Here is a 16,346-nt window from a genome sequence, read left to right as displayed (position 1 = left end):
CCACAGTGGTTGAACTAGTTTACAGTCCCACCAACAGTGTAAAAGTGTTCCTATTTCTCCACATCCTCTCCAGCATCTGTTGTTTCCTGACTTTTTAATGACAGCCATTCTAACTTGTGTGAGATGGTATCTCATTGTGGTTTTGATTTGCGTTTCTCTGATGGGCAGTGATGGTGAGCATTTTTTCATGTGTCTTTTGGCTGCATAAATGTCTTCTTTTGATAAGTGTCTGTTCATGTCCTTTGCCCACTTTTTGATGGGGTTGTTTGTTTTTTTTCTTGTAAATTTGTTTGAGTTCATTGTAGATTCTGGATATTAGCCCTTTGTCAGATGAGTAGGTTGCAAAACTTTTCTCCCATTCTGTAGGTTGCCTGTTCACTCTGATGGTAGTTTCTTTTGCTGTGCAGAAGCTCTTTAGTTTAATTAGATCCCATTTGTCAATTTTGGCTTTTGTTGCCATTGCTTTTGGTGTTTTAGACATGAAGTCCTTGCCCACGCCATGAAGTCCTTGCCCACGCCATGAAGTCCTTGCCCACGCCATGAAGTCCTTGCCCACGCCCATGAATGGTATTGCCTAGGTTTTCTTCTAGGGTTTTTATGGTTTTAGGTCTAACATGTAAGTCTTTAATCCATCTTGAATTAATTTTTGTATAAGGTGTAAGGAAGGGATCCAGTTTCAGCTTTCTACATATGGCTAGCCAGTTTTCCCATCACCATTTATTAAATAGGGAATCCTTTCCCCATTTCTTGTTTTTGTCAGGTTAGTCAAAGATCAGATAGTTGTAGATATGCAGCATTATTTCTGAGGGCTCTGTTCTGTTCCATTGATCTATGTCTCTGTTGTGGCACCAGTACCATGCTGTTTTGGTTACTGTAGCCTTGTAGTATAGTTTGAAGTCAGGTAGCGTGATGCCTCCAGCTTTGTTCTTTTCATTTAGGATTGACTTGGCGATGCGGGCTCTTTTTTGGTTCCATATGAACTTTAAAGTAGTTTTTTCCAATTCTGTGAAAAAAGTCATTGGTAGCTTGATGGGGATGGCATTGAATCTATAAATTACCTTGGGCAGTATGGCCATTTTCACGATATTGATTCTTTCAACCCATGAGCGTGGAATGTTCTTCCATTTGTTTGTATCCTCTTTTATTTCATTGAGCAGTGGTTTGTAGTTCTCCTGGAAGAGGTCCTTCACATCCCTTGTAAGTTGGATTCCTAGGTATTTTATTCTCTTTGAAGCAGTTGTGAATGAGAGTTCACTCATGATTTGGCTCTCTGTTTGTCTGTGATTGGTGTACAAGAATGCTTGTGATTTTTGTACATTGATTTGTATCCTGAGACTTTGCTGGAGTTGCTAATCAGCTTAAGGAGATTTTGGGCTGAGACAGTGGGGTTTTCTAGATATACAATCATGTCATCTGCAAACAGGGACAATTTGACTTCCTCATTTCCTAATCAAATACCCTTTATTTCCTTCTCCTGCCTGATTGCCCTGGCCAGAACTTCCAGCACTATGTTGAATAGGAGTGGTGAGAGAGGGCATCCCTGTCTTGTGCCAGTTTTCAAAGGGAATGCTTTCAGTTTTTGCCCATTCAGTATGATATCGGCTGTGGGCTTGTCACAGATAGCTCTTATTATTTTGAGATACATCCCATCAATACCTAATTTATTGAGAGTTTTTAGCATGAAAGGTTGTTGAATTTTGTCAAAGGCCTTTTCTGCATCTATTGAGATAATCATGTGGTTTTTGTCTTTGGTTCTGTTTATATGCTGGATTACATTTATTGATTTGCGTATGTTGAACCAGCCTTGCATCCCAGGGATGAAGCCCACTTGATCATGGTGTATAAGCTTTTTGATGTGCTGCTGGATTCGGTTTGCCAGTATTTTATTGAGGATTTTTGCATCAATATTCATCAAGGATATTGGTCTGAAATTCTCTTTTTTGGTTATGTCTCTGCCAGGCTTTGGTATCAGGACGATGCTGGCCTCATAAAATGTGTTAGGGAGGATTCCCTCTTTTTCTATCGATTGGAATAGTTTCAGAAGGAATGGTACCAGTTCCTCCTTGTACCTCTGGTAGAATTCGGCTGTGAATCCATCAGGTTCTGGACTCTTTTTGGTTGGTAAGCTATTGATTATTGCCCCAATTTCAGAGCCTGTTATTGGTCTATTCAGAGATTCAACTTCTTCCTTGTTTAGTCTTGGGAGGGTGTATTTGTCAAGGAATTTATTCATTTCTTCTAGATTTTCTAGTTTATTTGCATAGAGGTGTTTGTAGTATTCTCTGATGGTAGATTGTATTTCTGAGGGATCGGTGGTGAGAACTCTCCACCCCAAATCAACAGAATATACATTTTTTTCAGCACCACACCACACCTATTCCAAAATTGACCACATAGTTGGAAGTAGAGCTCTCCTCAGCAAATGTAAAACAACAGAAATGATAACAAACTGTCTCTCAGACCACAGTGCATTCAAACTAGAACTCAGGATTAAGAAACTCACTCAAAACCACTCAACTACATGGAAACTGAACAACCTGCTCCTGAATGACTATTGGGTACATAATGAAATGAAGGCAGAAATAAAGATGTTCTTTGAAACCAATGAGAACAAAGACACAACATACCGGAATCTCTGGTACACGTTCAAAGCAGTGTGTAGACGGAAATTTATAGCACTAAATGCCCACAAGCGAAAGCAGGAAAGATCTAAAATTGACACCCTAACATCACAATTAAAAGAACTAGAAAAGCAAGAGGAAACACATTCAAAGGCTAGCAGAAGGCTAGAAATAACTAAAATCAGAGCAGAACTGAAGGAAATAGAGACACAAAAATCCCTTCAAAAAATTGATGAATCCAGGAGCTGGTTTTTTGAAAAGATCAACAAAATTGATAGACCGCTAGCAAGACTAATAAAGAGGAAAAGAGAGAAGAATCAAATGGATACAGAATCTTACTCTGTCACCCAGGCTGGAGTGCAGTCACGATCTTGGCTTAGTGCAGCCTCTGCCTCTGAGTTCAACTGATTCTCGTGCCTCTGCCTCCTGAGTAGCTGGGACTTACAGGTGTGCGCTACGACACCCAGCTAATTTTTTGTATTTTAGTAAAGATGGCTTTCACCATGTTGCCCAGGCTGGTCTCGAACTCCTGAGCTCAGACACTCTGCCTTCCTCAGCGTCCCAAAGTGCTGGGATTACAGGTGTGAGCCACTGTGCCCGTACTAATCGTAAATTTTTTATTCCAGAAAAATTGTTTTTTATTTTTCTTCTGTGTATGTTGATGAAAAAATAAGAAAGAAACAGAAACTACAAATTTAAAGTTACTGAAAATATCACACTTTTTTAAATGTTTATTATGAGTTTTACATTAAAAAAACTTTTAGATTCGGGGTACATGTGCAGGTTTGTTATATAAGTAAACTTGTGTAATGAGGGTTTGCTGTGCAGATTACTTTTCTCACCCAGGTACTAAGCATAGTACCTGATAATTTTTTTTTCCTGATTTTCTCCTTCCTCCCACCGTCCACCCTGAGGTAGGCCCCAGTGTCTCTTGTTTCTCTGCTTGTATCCATGTGTTCTCATTATTTAGCTCCTACTTATAAGTGAGAATATGCAGTATTTGTTTTTTTGTTGTTATTGTTCCTACATTAGTTTGTTAGGAATATTGGCCACCAGCTTCATCCATGTTTCTGCAAAGGACTTGATCATGTTCTTTATTATGGCTGCACAGTATTCTATTATGTATCCCTACCACATTTCCATTATGCAGTCTATTGTCAATGGACATTTAGGTTGATTCTTTGTCTTTGCTATTGTGAATAGTGCTACAATGAACATATGTGTGCATGTATCTTTATGGTAGAATGATTTATATTCCTTTTGGTATATACCCAGTAATGGGACTGCTGGGTCGAATGGCAGTTATGTTTTAGTTTTTTGAGGAATTGCTACACTGCTTTCCACAAGGGTTGAACTTAATTTACACCCCCACCAGCAGTGTATAAGCATTCTTTCTTCTCTGCAATCTTGCTAGCCTCTGTTATTTTGTCTTATTTTTAATATTAACATTTCTGACTGGTGTGACATGGTATCTCATTTTGGCTGTGATTTGAATTTCTCTAATGATTAGTGATATTGAGTATTATTTCATATGCTTGCTGGCCATATGTATGTCTTCTTTTGAAAAGTGTCTGTTCATATCCTTTTCTCACTTTTTAATGGGGTTGCTTTTTTTTCTGGTAAATTTGTTTAAGTTCCTTATAGATTCTGGATATTAGACCTTTTTCCAGTGCATAGTTTACAAATATTTTCTCTTATTTTGTAGGTCATCTGTATACTCTGTTGATAGTTTCTTTTGCTGTGCAGAAGCTCTTTAGTTTAATTGGATCCCATTTGTCAATATTTGCTTTTGTTGCAATTGCTTTTCATGTCTTTGTCATGAAATCTTTACCAATTCCTATGCCCAGAATGGTATTTTTTAGGTTGTCTTCCAGGGTTTTTATAGATCTGCGTTTTACATTTAAGTCTTTAACCCATCTTGAGTTGATTTTTGTATGTGGTGTGAGGAAGGGGTCCAGCTTCAATCTTTTGCATATTGCTAGCCAGTTATTCCAGCACCATTTGCATGTTTTTGTCAGCTTTGTTGAAAATTAGGTGGTTGAAGGTGTTCAGCATTATTTCTGGCTCTCTATTCTGTTCTGTTGGTCAATTTGTCTGGTTTTATACCAGTATCATGCTGTTTTGTTTACTGTAGCCCTGTAGTATAGTCTGAAGTAGGGCAATGTGATGCTTCCAATTTTGTTCATTTTGCCTAGGATTACCTTGGCTATTTGTTATATTTTTTTGTTCCATGTGGATTTTAAAATAATTTTTTCTAGCTCTTGAAGACTGTCATTGGTAGTTTAATTGGAATAGTATTGAATCTGTAAACTGCTTTGGGTAGTATGGCCATTTTGATGATATTAATTCTTCCTGTCCATGAGCACGGAATGTTTTTCCATTTGTTTGTGTCATCTCTGATTTATCTGAGTAGTGTTTTTGTAGATTCTTATTGTAGAGATCTTCCCCCCTTGTTAATTATATTTCTAGATATTTTATTCTTTTTATGGTAATTATGAATGGGATTGTGTTCCTGATTTGGCTCTTGGCTTTATGTACAAAATCATTAGGAATGTGATGTGTAGACTCAAATTGATAGTTTAGATCCCAGCTCTAGCTTAAAATCCTTCTGAATGACTTTGGAAAAATTACATAACCATTAAACAATTTATTAAATGGCCATAAAATAGTACTGTAGTATTATGTATGAATCAAATGAAATAACCCCTAAAAAGCACATAATAATTTCTTGATGCATTGTAAGTGCTGGGTAAATTTTGGCTGCTTGTATTATTTTCATCCTTATTACCATTAGTACTATCACTGATGTCACCTTCTCAATGTGGCCTTTCCCGACCATAGCATCTCAAGAAAGGCCACCCATTTGTCTTTATCACAGCACCTTTGTTTCTGCATCGTAGTATTTTCATAGGTTCTGTTTCATATGTTATTCACTTGTTTATTTTCTGCCCTTCTCACTAGAATGAGGACTAGGATCATGTATGTGTTGTTCACTATTGTCTCCCTAGCACTTATCACTCAGCAATATTTTTTGAATAAATGAATAGATGCAATGTTACCTTGTGTCTTATTTTAACTACAAACAAGAATTATCTTCCATTACCTCTCTTTTATAAAGAGAATTTCATCCCTTTGATTTGTCTCTCTCCTTTGAACCTACTGCATGTGATGTTTCTCTGTTACTTTATCTTTAGAGAGGGAAGTCTTTGCCCAATATGGGGAATTGAGATGGGCCTTTCGGAGAGCTGATAGGCCCCTGTTGAGGTAATCCAAATTTTTATAAAAGGAGAAGAGAAAAGCTTAGACTTCTTCACATTTCATTTTGTCAGAGATTTTTTTGTTTGTCAAGTCAGTAAAAGGAAGGAGCTCCATAGGCAGCTGAGGCAGAGTTTGGGGCATTGCTGCCTTTCTTGGTTAGCCCACAGCATCCCCCATTTTCTTTCATACAACACACATGCCCAGTGTAAGCTGTGAGTGAAGACTCAGCCTAGCAGTTTCACTGAGGTATTGGAGTAGGTCCTAATTGGGTTTGTCTTTCCTCATTAAGAACTCAGCTCTGGCCAGCTGAGCTTGGGCATACTATTGGTGTTCTACTGAGAATCATGTCCATGTTTTTTCCCCAGTGATAAATTCTGATCAATTTTCACACTAACTTGTGGTGGATAGGCTTGCCTGGACATACCTGAACATGCTTTGTTTCCAGATGTTTTTGCAATACCTACATGGATGATTTAACAGAAGCTGGTATAATGTCTTGTTATAGTGCAGCATAAAAACTGCTTACTCCACTTCAGACGTACTACGTTCCTCCTCTGTGTTCTATAAACACATTTCTGCCTCAGTGCCTTTGTCCTTACAGTTCTTTTGGCTTGCAATGCTTTTCCCATAGATTTCCCCATGGCTTGCTCCTTTACTTCATTCAGGTACCTTGAATTATATATGTGTTTTTTTACTTCTGCGGCCAGATGATACAGTTCTTTTATACATGTCATAATAATCCTGGTTGTTTATGTTTATCTTTTTTAAGATTTGTAATGCATTTTCACTGAAAATTTATAGTTGAATGGAATAAATTCCTCTCTACAGCTCTATTTTATTTCATATATAAGGAATTTTATTCTTTATGTATATTTAGGCTAACCCCAAGTTTTTTCTATCTGCATGTGGAAGCTTATTCAGAATCCTTCTAGAAACTGAATGAATTGAATTTTCTTTGAAAAATTAGCACTGTGAAATTTCTGTAAAAATTTACAGCTATATTTGAAATGACAGTAAATTCTATGCTAAAGAAAACATACTTTATTAAAGATAGTTGTTTTGTATCTGCTATGTCAAAGTTACTTGATTAGCTGGGTGCTGTGTAGGTCCAAAGAAATTTATGATATCTCTGCCCTTTATTTTACAATAAATTGTGGAAAATAATGAAAACAATAATGACAATAAGTAACATTTATTGAGTGCTTAATATGTCGAGCATTGTTTTAAGTATTTTATTTTAAGGTACGTATACATGAAAGGAAATGAGCGTATTAAAGCAGAAATCTCAGAATCTGGGAGTTGTAATGGATCCTGTTCAACCTTACGAACCTGGTGGAAGCTCTTTAATGCTTTTGCAGGTATTCCTACAGGATCTCCATAGGAATTCACAAGAAGGGCTCTGAGCTCCTGAAGGAGAAGCTGCACAAAGCTCACAAGGAGCTGCAGCTGAAGGATGAAGACTGTGAGCAGCTGTTCCTAGTGCAGGAGCAGCCGCACAGGAGCTTGGAGCTGATGGCCAGCCAGTTTGAGGAAGCCCACAAGATGGTGTGGGAAGCCAACATACAGTAGGCAGTGTCAGAAAAGCAGCTGAATGTGGAGGCATGGGGAAAGATAGGCATGCTGCAGGCAGTGGTGACAGCTTGAAGACACTGGTCATTATGTCCACACCAGCCTCTCCCAACTAGAAGCTCCACCTGCACCTGCTGAGCCCCACTAAGGATGGGCCCTGCAAGGCCCACTGTCAACATAAGAGCATCAGCAGTGCCCTCTCCTTGGCCTTGTGCCCCACTGTGAGACATGCCCTCACCTTGGACAAGGAGGTGGATGTGACATTATTGGCAGAGTTCCAAGCCTGGAAGGAATTACCTACCCTGGACAAGACCTGTTCCTTTCTGCAAAGGGTCTAGTGGGAGGATATGGATCCCTGCCTGGACTTCACAGTGCAGAATCTCTTGCCACAGGTGTAGGCCTCTGTGGGGGACAACACACTCACCATCAAGACTGTGGCTTTGCAGAAGCTGCCTGTAGTGAGGGTAACTGTGGTCAATTGTGGCAGTGCCAATAGATGTGTCTTGAGCAATTTGGCCTATACCTGCCACCACCACCACATCTGGCTTTGTGACTTTGAGAGCCACTACCACATCTCACTGTCTTCTCAGGCTAGGATCACTGTAGTGTGCAACTTTTTCATCTATATCTGCTACATCCACAAGGCCTGGTGCAACAGGATTTGAAGCCAGTGTTCTGGGAGATCACAAAGCTGTGAAAAGAGATACAGCTGGCCAAACTGAGCTCCCCCTAGAAGCCTAGGGTGTTACCTGGGCCTGGATGTGGGCTTCTCAGGATGGGCAGACACACATAAAAATAAGGATCCTGGTACAGGATCTGAGACAGGTCTGTACCTCATGAAATGGCCTTTCTTTCACACTGAGTTCTGCAACTCACAGGTGGACTTTCAAGAAAATACCAAAGATCAGGGAGTTCAGAGTCTGAAAAACACTTTTAATGGCAGCTTTTCCTGAGGTAGCCATGAACATCTATCATTGTTAATATAGTTCTTATCATGAATTGTGCCCTTTGCATCTCTAGCTGTTGTCTAATTCTTCTGTTATGTGATAGGCCTTCCTATACTTGAAAATGGTAGTATATCTTCTTTGGGGGAAGTCCTGGCACCTCGGTGGCAAGGTCAGCCCTAATGATTGGTCCTGAATCAGTGACGCCAGAAGAGTGATGGCAGAAGCGGTGTTCAGTCTTCTGCTATCAGTCTCTCTTTCCAAGTCTCATGGGAGCTCCTTGAGGGCAGAAGCTCTTCTTCCCTTATTCCTAATTTTATCCCCAGTGTCTTGCACTGAGTTACATAAATGAATGAAAGTAAATAAATACAGTCTAGAGTTAATATGTTGGATCTCAAGCTTAGTGTGGGTAAGACTAGATTTAAAAGGTTCTTATATGGTACTTCATCATCATTATTCTCCCATCTACCCCTCTACCCTGCCCCGCCACAACTGTACTGTCTCTAAAGCATTAAAACTTCAGTGTCATTTATTTAAAAAAGTAAATATTCGGTGGCATTTATTTTAAAAAGTATTATCTTTGATTGAGGAAAACACCTAATCAGCATTATGGGCAGAACTCAGCATCCAGAATAAGACTGGGGTGAAGGGAGGGGTGGTGAAGCTTCAAGGGGAATCGGGTATGACTTCAGCAGCAAAGACCAGTGTGTTTGCATGGATTGTGACAGGCATACCCAGTATATTTTATTCTTTATCATTGTAAAAGGGAATGACTATGGATGGGAGGACATAAATTATTGAATTCTGGATGGAGATGACAAATTGAAGTCCTAATAACCAATCTGAAGAAGTAATTGCATTTATAAAATTTACCACAATACCATGGGGAACATAAAGAAATATTTTATATGTCCATGTATCATGCTACTCTAGCTAGATCTTAGATTCCCTAAGCAAGAAGACTGAGTTCATGTTTGTACTCCCAGTGTGTCTCTTTATGACATCTGCATAATAGATGGTCAGTAAGTGGTGAGTTAAATGGAATAGAGGACTTAGTCCTAGATCTCAAAAAAGTGTATAATTCCTGACCCAGTGCGGTGGCTCATGCCTGTAATCCCAGTACTTTGGGAGGCCGAGGCGGGCAGACCACGAGGTCAGGAGTTTGAGACCAGCCTGACCAACATGGTGAAACCCCATCTCTACTAAAAATACAAAAATTAGCTGTGTGTCATCGTGGGTACTTATAATTCCAGCTGCTTGGGAGGCTGAGGCATGAGAATCACTTGAACCCGGGAGGCGGAGGTTGCCACTGCACTCCAGCCTGGGTGACACAGTGAGACCCTGTCTCAAAAAAAAAGTGTATAAATTCCTTTAAAGGGAGCAAATGTAATAATCTTGGAAGTTATATAAGAATGCATGGTTTTATGTAGAAATGCCTAGTGAACTGTAGACATAGTAAGTCTCTGTATAAATTTGGGAAGATACAATGTTATGAGGCAGTTAAGATTAATATCTAGTGTTCCAGTGCCTGCTCTGTTACTAACTGGCTAGTAACACTATTTCTGTCATAGGGCTGTTAGGGTTTAAATGAGAAAGTGAATGTAAAGTGCTTAAAATGTGGCTGGCGCAGATGGAGCTCCCATGGATATCAGTGAAATCAAGATTTGAGTAGATGAGATTAAAGCCAGGTCCTGATGAAGAAGGTGCGATTTAGGCAGAAGGATATGAACTATTAATTCTAGCACTCGCATTTAAAAGCTTTTGATCCTTGGCAAGTCTCTGAAACTCTCTGTGCTTTTTCCTTTGTATAAAAAAGGGGCTATTGTAATCACAGTTCTTGGTACATAGTTTGTGCCCAACAATTAATAGTTTTTCTTCTCATAGGTGTTATTACCACCTCTCTTATCATCTTTGTCACCATTGTTGTTGTCATTTTCAGGGTAGAGAATAGCTAGAAATTGGTCATCTTGGAGTAGTGGAGCTGAGGTCTCAGGGAATAAAGGGAAACAAGATTTATATTTAGAAAAGGGTCTGACTGCAAAGTGTCTCTTCAAATTAAATAACTATTAGAAAAATAGAAAAATTTGATCATGATTACAGTGAATTATGCTGATTATAGTATCCAGGATATTGAATTTTATATAGAATAAATTTTACTTCAGTATTTTGAAATGATACTAATGACAACAAATTGTATTCTTGCAATGGCTCTTTTCTTCTTAAATACAGGCCTTTTTAAAGGACCCAAATTTGGGTGTTTTTATTGTACTGAAACCTATTATAAGATATATAACAAAAAGGACCATACTTTACAGTTTGCCACTGTGACGACCTACCTTTGGAATTAGATTTGAAAGTGTTAAGTGGTTGATGCAGGGAGCAATGAAACAGTGAAAGTATTTTTATAAATCCAGTGTAATCATATCCTTGTTACAAAAATGAAATCTTTGAACTTTTAAAGTCAGAGTTAGTGATAGTTGATGTAGCTTTATCTAGTAATTCTGTGTTACTAAGCATTTTTCCTTAATTTTTTTCTCTCAGAACGATATCGCATTCAGAGTGAACAATTTGAAGATATTTGGCTCATAACCGATGAGCTTATTCTTCGCCTTCAAGAATATTTTGAAAAACAGGGAGTCAAAGATTTTGCATGTTCTTTTTCTGGATCTATACCCCTTCAAGAATATTTTGAGTTGATTGATCATCATTTTGAGGTGTGTATGATCATAACCCACATCATCTATAATCCTTAAATACATGAAAGAGAAATAGATGCTATAGAAAAATTCTGTATACATGCCATTAGGCTATGTGCTTCTGGTTGTTTTTATGTGGATGGTGGATTTCATGAATCCATTCCTGCCCACTTGCCCAGTTTGTGATCAATTACAGACATTTACAGAGTAGCTGCCTGGAGCTAACCGTGTCGTCTGGCCCTGGAACAGAGCTGATTTAATTCTCCCACATGGAGACTTAACCCTTGACCCCAATAACCCAGTGTTAAAACTATTTGAGCTTATCAGAGGCCATTTGGCTAATTCTAGCAGGCCATAAATGAGGTGTGATTATAAAGTGGTTTTTCTTTTTCTTTTTTAACAAGTGTACCAGAACTTCTGCATCTGAATGAGGGTTAACACTTAAAATATTCCCGGGTATCTGGCACAGTGGGTGCTTAGTAAATGCTGAATGATTACATATATGAATAAATGAGATCTAACAGTAACTTTGTTGCTCTGAATATTTTGCATTTCTTCTTTGGAAGTGCCTTCAGAGCCTATGTTAGATTCTCTTGAATATCTCACTGGTGACATGTCTTCATCTTTTGAAGATTGATTTGATGTTTAGGACTAGCCAAATATTTGTTTTGTGAGTGGATTTGACAGTGACAGTCATAGTTTTTTTTAAAAGTCCCATGTATTCAAGTCATCAGGCTCCACTTATATAGTCTATAAACAGACTCTACAGACAATACAAAAGGGGAATTTTGAGAGAATTTTGAACATTATCCAAGTAAGCATTGGTTCTTAGGGGGACTACATTTCAGTTTAGGAGTGCGTTTGTGCGTGTGTGTGTGTGTGTGTGAGAGAGAGAGAGAGAGAGAATTACCAGTCATATAATTTTTCAGTCAACCATTGAACATTCTAAGAGCATTGACTTTCAGCTATGAAGACTTCTTTAATGTTGTGTGAACATAAAAAGAAAATTTCAGGTGTATACAATCGAATTATGAATAATTATGTCATAATTCCTCATCTATGATGAGGATCTGTGATGACAATATTTTCTAGGAATGCATGCCTGTGGTCAAATTGTAGCACCAAAATTGACACAGTCTGTAAGAGTATGTTTAGGTATTGTATGGAATGAGAATCTTTGCAATTCTTTGGGATATATTTTAAGAAATTCTTGCTTCACTGTTGGAAACTTAAGGGTAGTGATTTGTGAAAGGGTCCACGGAAAGACTATACCAATTATATATTTGTAATATTTGAAATAGAGAATACTAGATACTATTGATTAATAAGTTTGACATATAATTTTCCCTTTATACTTTCTGGCTAGTAAGTAACTCCCTGGAGCTTCTGCATCAGGGGTGTGTCTTTTCTGAGGAGCGACTTAGAGAATATGGTGAACGACAGGCACTTTCATTTGTTACACACATAAATTAAGGGGGGCATGGTTATGCTTTCTTTGTTCTCTGTCTTCTTTCTCTGCTTTCAGCCATTAGTAAGATTTTAAACTTTGAATGCAGATGGGTTTTGGAATCCAAGTGTGCCTTGGAGTGTAAACTTCATGAAGGCAGAAATTTTTGTCTGTATTATTCATTGCTTTAATTTGTAGTGCCTGGACCAGGGTTTGGCTCTGGGATCAATAAATATTTGTTAAGCATTGAAATTCTGACATGTGAAAACATTTCAATCACTGCTGCTTGGTTACACATTCAAAGGAATGATAACCTGGTTGATAGTCTGAGTATTGAGAATATCTTTTTAATTTTTTGGTGTATCAAGAATTTAGGAAATAAATTATTATAGCAGTAAATTATACAATTAAAAGAATGAGTTATTGATAGGTTAATGTCCTTTTAAAAACTTTATTTAAAAATATTTTTATGGCCAGGCGCGGTGGCTCATGCTTGTAATCCCGGCACTTTGGGAGGCCGAGGCGGGCGGATCACGAGGTCAGGAGATGGAGACCACGGTGAAACCCCGTCTCTACTAAAAAAATACAAAAAAATTAGCCAGGCGTGGTGGCGGGCGCCTGTAGTCCCAGCTACTCGGAGAGGCTGAGGCAGGAGAATGGCGTGAACCCGGGAGGCGGAGCTTGCAGTGAGCCGAGATTGCGCCACTGCACTCCAGCCTGGGCGACAGAGCGAGACTCCGTCTCAAAAAAAAAAAATATATATATATATATATATATATTTTTTTTTTTTTTATTACAGGAAATAAATTATTATAGCAGTAAATAATACAGTTAGAAGAATGAATTATTGATAATTAGGTTAATGTCCTTTTAAAACTTTATTTTAAAATATTTTTATTATAGGAAATAAATTATTATAGCAGTAAATTATACAATTAGAAGAATGAATCATTGATAATTAAGTTAATATTCTTTTAAAAACTTTATTTAAAAAATTTTTATTACTTAATTTTTGGTATTTTTTTGCTCAAGGGAATATTCTTTGATTTAGTTAGCTACCGAGTGCTTCTAAAGAGAACACTTGGACACAGGAAGGGGAACATCACACACCGGGGCCTGCTGTGGGGTGGGAGGAGCGGGGAGGGATAGCATTAGGAGATATACCTAATGTAAATGACAAGTTAATGGGTGCAGCACACCAACATGACACATGTATACATATGTAACAAACCTGCACGTTGTGCACCTGTACCCTAGAACTTAAAGTATAATAATAATAAAAAAGAAAATGTCTCTCAAAATTGAAGGGTAAATAAAGACAAAATACATGAATAGACTTAAAAAAAAGTTAAAATTTCAAGTTACTTTTATTTCATATGTAATTGTAGAATGCATGCCTGAAAGGGTAAGGAATTTGGTTTGTTACTAGAAATGTAGACTACAATATGTTTGACTTCTGAGTGTTTTGAATATGATATTTTTTTCAGCTAGTTTATTACTGTTTTGTAAAGTTGAGTTAGTGATTCACATGACCTAATCTTATGAAGTGTCCCTTTTACCCTGTGACTTTGACTAGCTTTCTTTTGTTTTTTATTTATTTATTTGTTTATTTATTTATTTTGAGACAGGGTCTCGCTCTGTGGCCCAGGCTAGTGTGCAGTGGTGCTATCTTGGCTCACTGCAAACTCGGCCTCCCGGGTTCACGCCATTCTCCTGCCTCAGCCTCCTGAGTAGCTGGGACTACAGGCACCTGCCACCATGCCCGGCTAATTTTTTGTATTTTTTTTTTTTAGTAGAGATGGGGTTTCACCGTGTTAGCCAGGATGGTCTCGATCTCCTGACCTCGCGATCCGCCCGCCTCAGCCTCCCAAAGTGCTGGGATTATAGGTGTGAGCCACCATGCCCAGCTGCTTTCTTTTATTTTAACAATATTAATTTAAATGAGATAGGTTACAGTGAAGAGAGTCATTTAGGATTCTAATTCCCCAGCCACTCAGTCTCTTCTTTGGAGGCAGTGTTTGGTGTCCAGTTTCTTGTATATCTTTCTAGAAATATCCTATGCAGTCACAACTATGTTAATATATAGGTTTCTTTTTTTTAAATAAAAAATAATGGTAGCACATTATACATACTATTTTGTATCATTTTATTTATCATATTTGCACAGCGTTGCATAGTAGTCTTGCAGAATAGTCTTCCTTCTTTAACCAGTTCCCCTATTGATGGGAATTTTGATTATTAATAATGTCTTACTATGAAAACAATAGATCAAACAATTTTGTAATGGGTATCCTGATATATACATTACTTTCGGCAAGCATACCTCTAGGATACGTTTCTAGAAGTGGGATTGTTAGGTCAAAGGCTATATGTTTAAGAGGTATTTGTATTAACTTTTATCTAAAGATTTGCCCATTATTCTATTGGATTGTTGCTGATTTCCTACTGATTTCTGTTGGGTTGTGGTCTTTTTCTCATTGATTTGTAGATGCTTTCTAGATATGGGCATGACTTTGTCTCTGTAGTTATTGCTGTTATTTTTTGCAGTTTGCTATTTGTCCTATTTTCTTTATAATTTTTTAAAATCATGTGGAATTAAATGTTTTTTTTTTTTAGTTAGTAATTTATCAGGGGTGTGTTTGTGTGTTTGTGTGTGGGTGTGGCTTTTAGCTTTTGACTTACACTAATAAAGGCCTTTCCTATACCAAGATCATTTTAAAAATTCTGATTTTTCTAGTGCTTTTATTGTGTCTAAACTTTTAATCTCTGCGTTGATTTTGCTGTAAAGAGAAAAGATTTGTATTTTTTCCCTTGTAACCAATTATTGAAAAACAGTTATTAAATGATCTGTTTTTCCTCCAGTGATACTGGTTAACTTTTACAAATTTTCCATTTGATTTGTTCCACTGTATTATCTGTGAATTAGTGATTCATGTACCAAATACCACATTGTTTTAATTCCCTTAACTCTGTAATACATTGAAATTTCTTCATTACTCTTTTACTTTTATTTTCATTGTGTGTATTTTTTCTTTAAAGATGTTTTTTGTGTCCATTTAATCTCAATTTAAGAAATTATTCATTGCAGCTACGGATAAATGGTGAAAAATTAGAAGAACTCTTATCTGAGAGAGCTGTACAATTTCGGGCCATTCAACGCCGGCTATTAGCAAGATTCAAAGATAAAACTCCTGCCCCTCTTCAACACCTGGACACCTTGTTAGATGGAACCTACAAGCAGGTCAGTATAATATCAGTAACAGTTTTCTATTACTGGCTATACTTTTTTTGTCACCCTAGAGTCATGTCCCAGAATATCCAAGATAAGGTACTCATTTCCAGTGCTTTAAGGAATAGTGAACAGTGCACAAGCTTTAGAGTCAGAAAAACCTAGGTTCAGAGTCAAACTCGGCTGCTTTCTAATTGTGTGACCTTGGGTAAATTACATGAGCACTCTCAGTTTCCACATATTACCTCCCAGAGTTGTGAGGATTTTTAATCTTTTATGTAAAGCAACAAGAACAATGCCAGGCACGTAATATGTGCTTGATAAATAGTAGCTATTATGATTAGTATTATGAGACAATTCTTGGTGCATTCCATAATTATTACCATAATTCTCCAATTATCTTACAAAGCAACTGGCTCATACTTCTAGTATTATGTCAGTTGATATTTTGAGATGGAATTCTTAAGCAGCATAGTTCAAAAAGTTCTAGTTCAAAATATATTTTTTCTTCTTCTTGATCACCTTCCATCCATAGTTTATCATTTGCGTGGCTGGGTGATCTGGCTGTCACTCTTAAGGCAC

General features: G+C 37.6%; 1 protein-coding gene across 18 annotated transcripts in view; it reads left to right on the top strand.

Annotated features, from left to right (window-relative positions):
• Positions 1-16,346, top strand: part of BBS9 (Bardet-Biedl syndrome 9) — a 517,916-nt gene that overhangs the window by 248,383 nt on the left and 253,187 nt on the right. For all 18 annotated transcript variants that reach the window (XM_055293460.2, XM_055293455.2, XM_055293456.1 and 15 more), the window contains 2 exons: positions 10,934-11,106; positions 15,624-15,776. In XM_055293460.2, the coding sequence (XP_055149435.1) occupies positions 10,934-11,106; positions 15,624-15,776 (326 nt within the window). The remainder of the gene's footprint in view (positions 1-10,933; positions 11,107-15,623; positions 15,777-16,346) is intronic.

This window comes from Symphalangus syndactylus, chromosome 9 (assembly GCF_028878055.3).
Source record: "Symphalangus syndactylus isolate Jambi chromosome 9, NHGRI_mSymSyn1-v2.1_pri, whole genome shotgun sequence".
NCBI classification, from domain to species: Eukaryota; Metazoa; Chordata; class Mammalia; order Primates; family Hylobatidae; genus Symphalangus; species Symphalangus syndactylus.
This window is presented reverse-complemented; position numbering and strand designations above follow the sequence as displayed.